Here is an 824-nt window from a genome sequence, read left to right as displayed (position 1 = left end):
AGTGAATAATTAGGAGTGTCATTTTGACCACATATATAGACATAATGTAATATTGTACCAGGTGGCAAAATACCTAAAGCCGGCTCTAAATAAAATAATTTAAAACAAACAATTACAATATTTCTTCTTACTAATATATTTAAAAGGTTTGGCCAGTTTACAAAATCTTGTTAAGCAGTTTTCAACTACAGAATCTGTCCATTTATTTACCATATTTTGTTGGTATAATTCACTTCCAATTAAATGTTCAATTGAGTCCTTTACAATATCACTCACTTCATCCACTATAAAAAGGGTCTAAAGCGAAAATATATATGAATATACTACATTTGATTACTATAATATTATCACAGGCAAAACTTAGGAGTTACAATTACCTATTTTAACAGTTATTTATTTACTACGTCTATAATAAATTATTATTGATCATTTTAATTCAAATTTCAGTAAAACATATTTTGTTACATTATGATTGATGATAATTATGTGCAATGCATTAATATATATTTATCATAATTTCTTTAATATATAAAACAATAACAATAATAATGTAATATATGAACTTTTACCTGTTCATTAACTTCAACCATCATGTTCGATTTTATTTGAAATAAATTAATGTTTTTAAATGATATAATAAAGGTAAAAAGTAAATATTAGATTTTTAACTTTTACTAGTAAAGTTGCCACGACAACAATTATTTAAATTGCCTAACCGGGCAACAAAGGCTAACAAAAGTGTCGCACAGATTTATGACGGCGTGCCCATGGATGACGTACGGGGCACAAACATTTTCTTTTTCTTTATTCCATTTTATCTCGTA

The 824-nt window shown here is 26.2% G+C and overlaps 1 protein-coding gene across 1 annotated transcript; it reads right to left on the bottom strand.

Moving 5' to 3' along the window:
- Positions 1-131: 131 nt before the first annotated feature.
- Positions 132-654, bottom strand: LOC100568515 (dynein light chain Tctex-type 1-like; the record flags this gene model as incomplete). Its single annotated transcript, XM_003248656.2, has 2 exons — positions 570-654; positions 132-297 (listed from the first exon to the last, which is right to left on the bottom strand). Coding segments are annotated over exons 1-2 (190 nt in total), but the record flags the coding sequence as incomplete, so codon positions are not given.
- Between the last annotated feature and the right edge of the window lie 170 nt (positions 655-824).

Source organism: Acyrthosiphon pisum, unplaced genomic scaffold, assembly GCF_005508785.2.
Source record: "Acyrthosiphon pisum isolate AL4f unplaced genomic scaffold, pea_aphid_22Mar2018_4r6ur Scaffold_6745;HRSCAF=7313, whole genome shotgun sequence".
NCBI classification, from domain to species: Eukaryota; Metazoa; Arthropoda; class Insecta; order Hemiptera; family Aphididae; genus Acyrthosiphon; species Acyrthosiphon pisum.
This window is presented reverse-complemented; position numbering and strand designations above follow the sequence as displayed.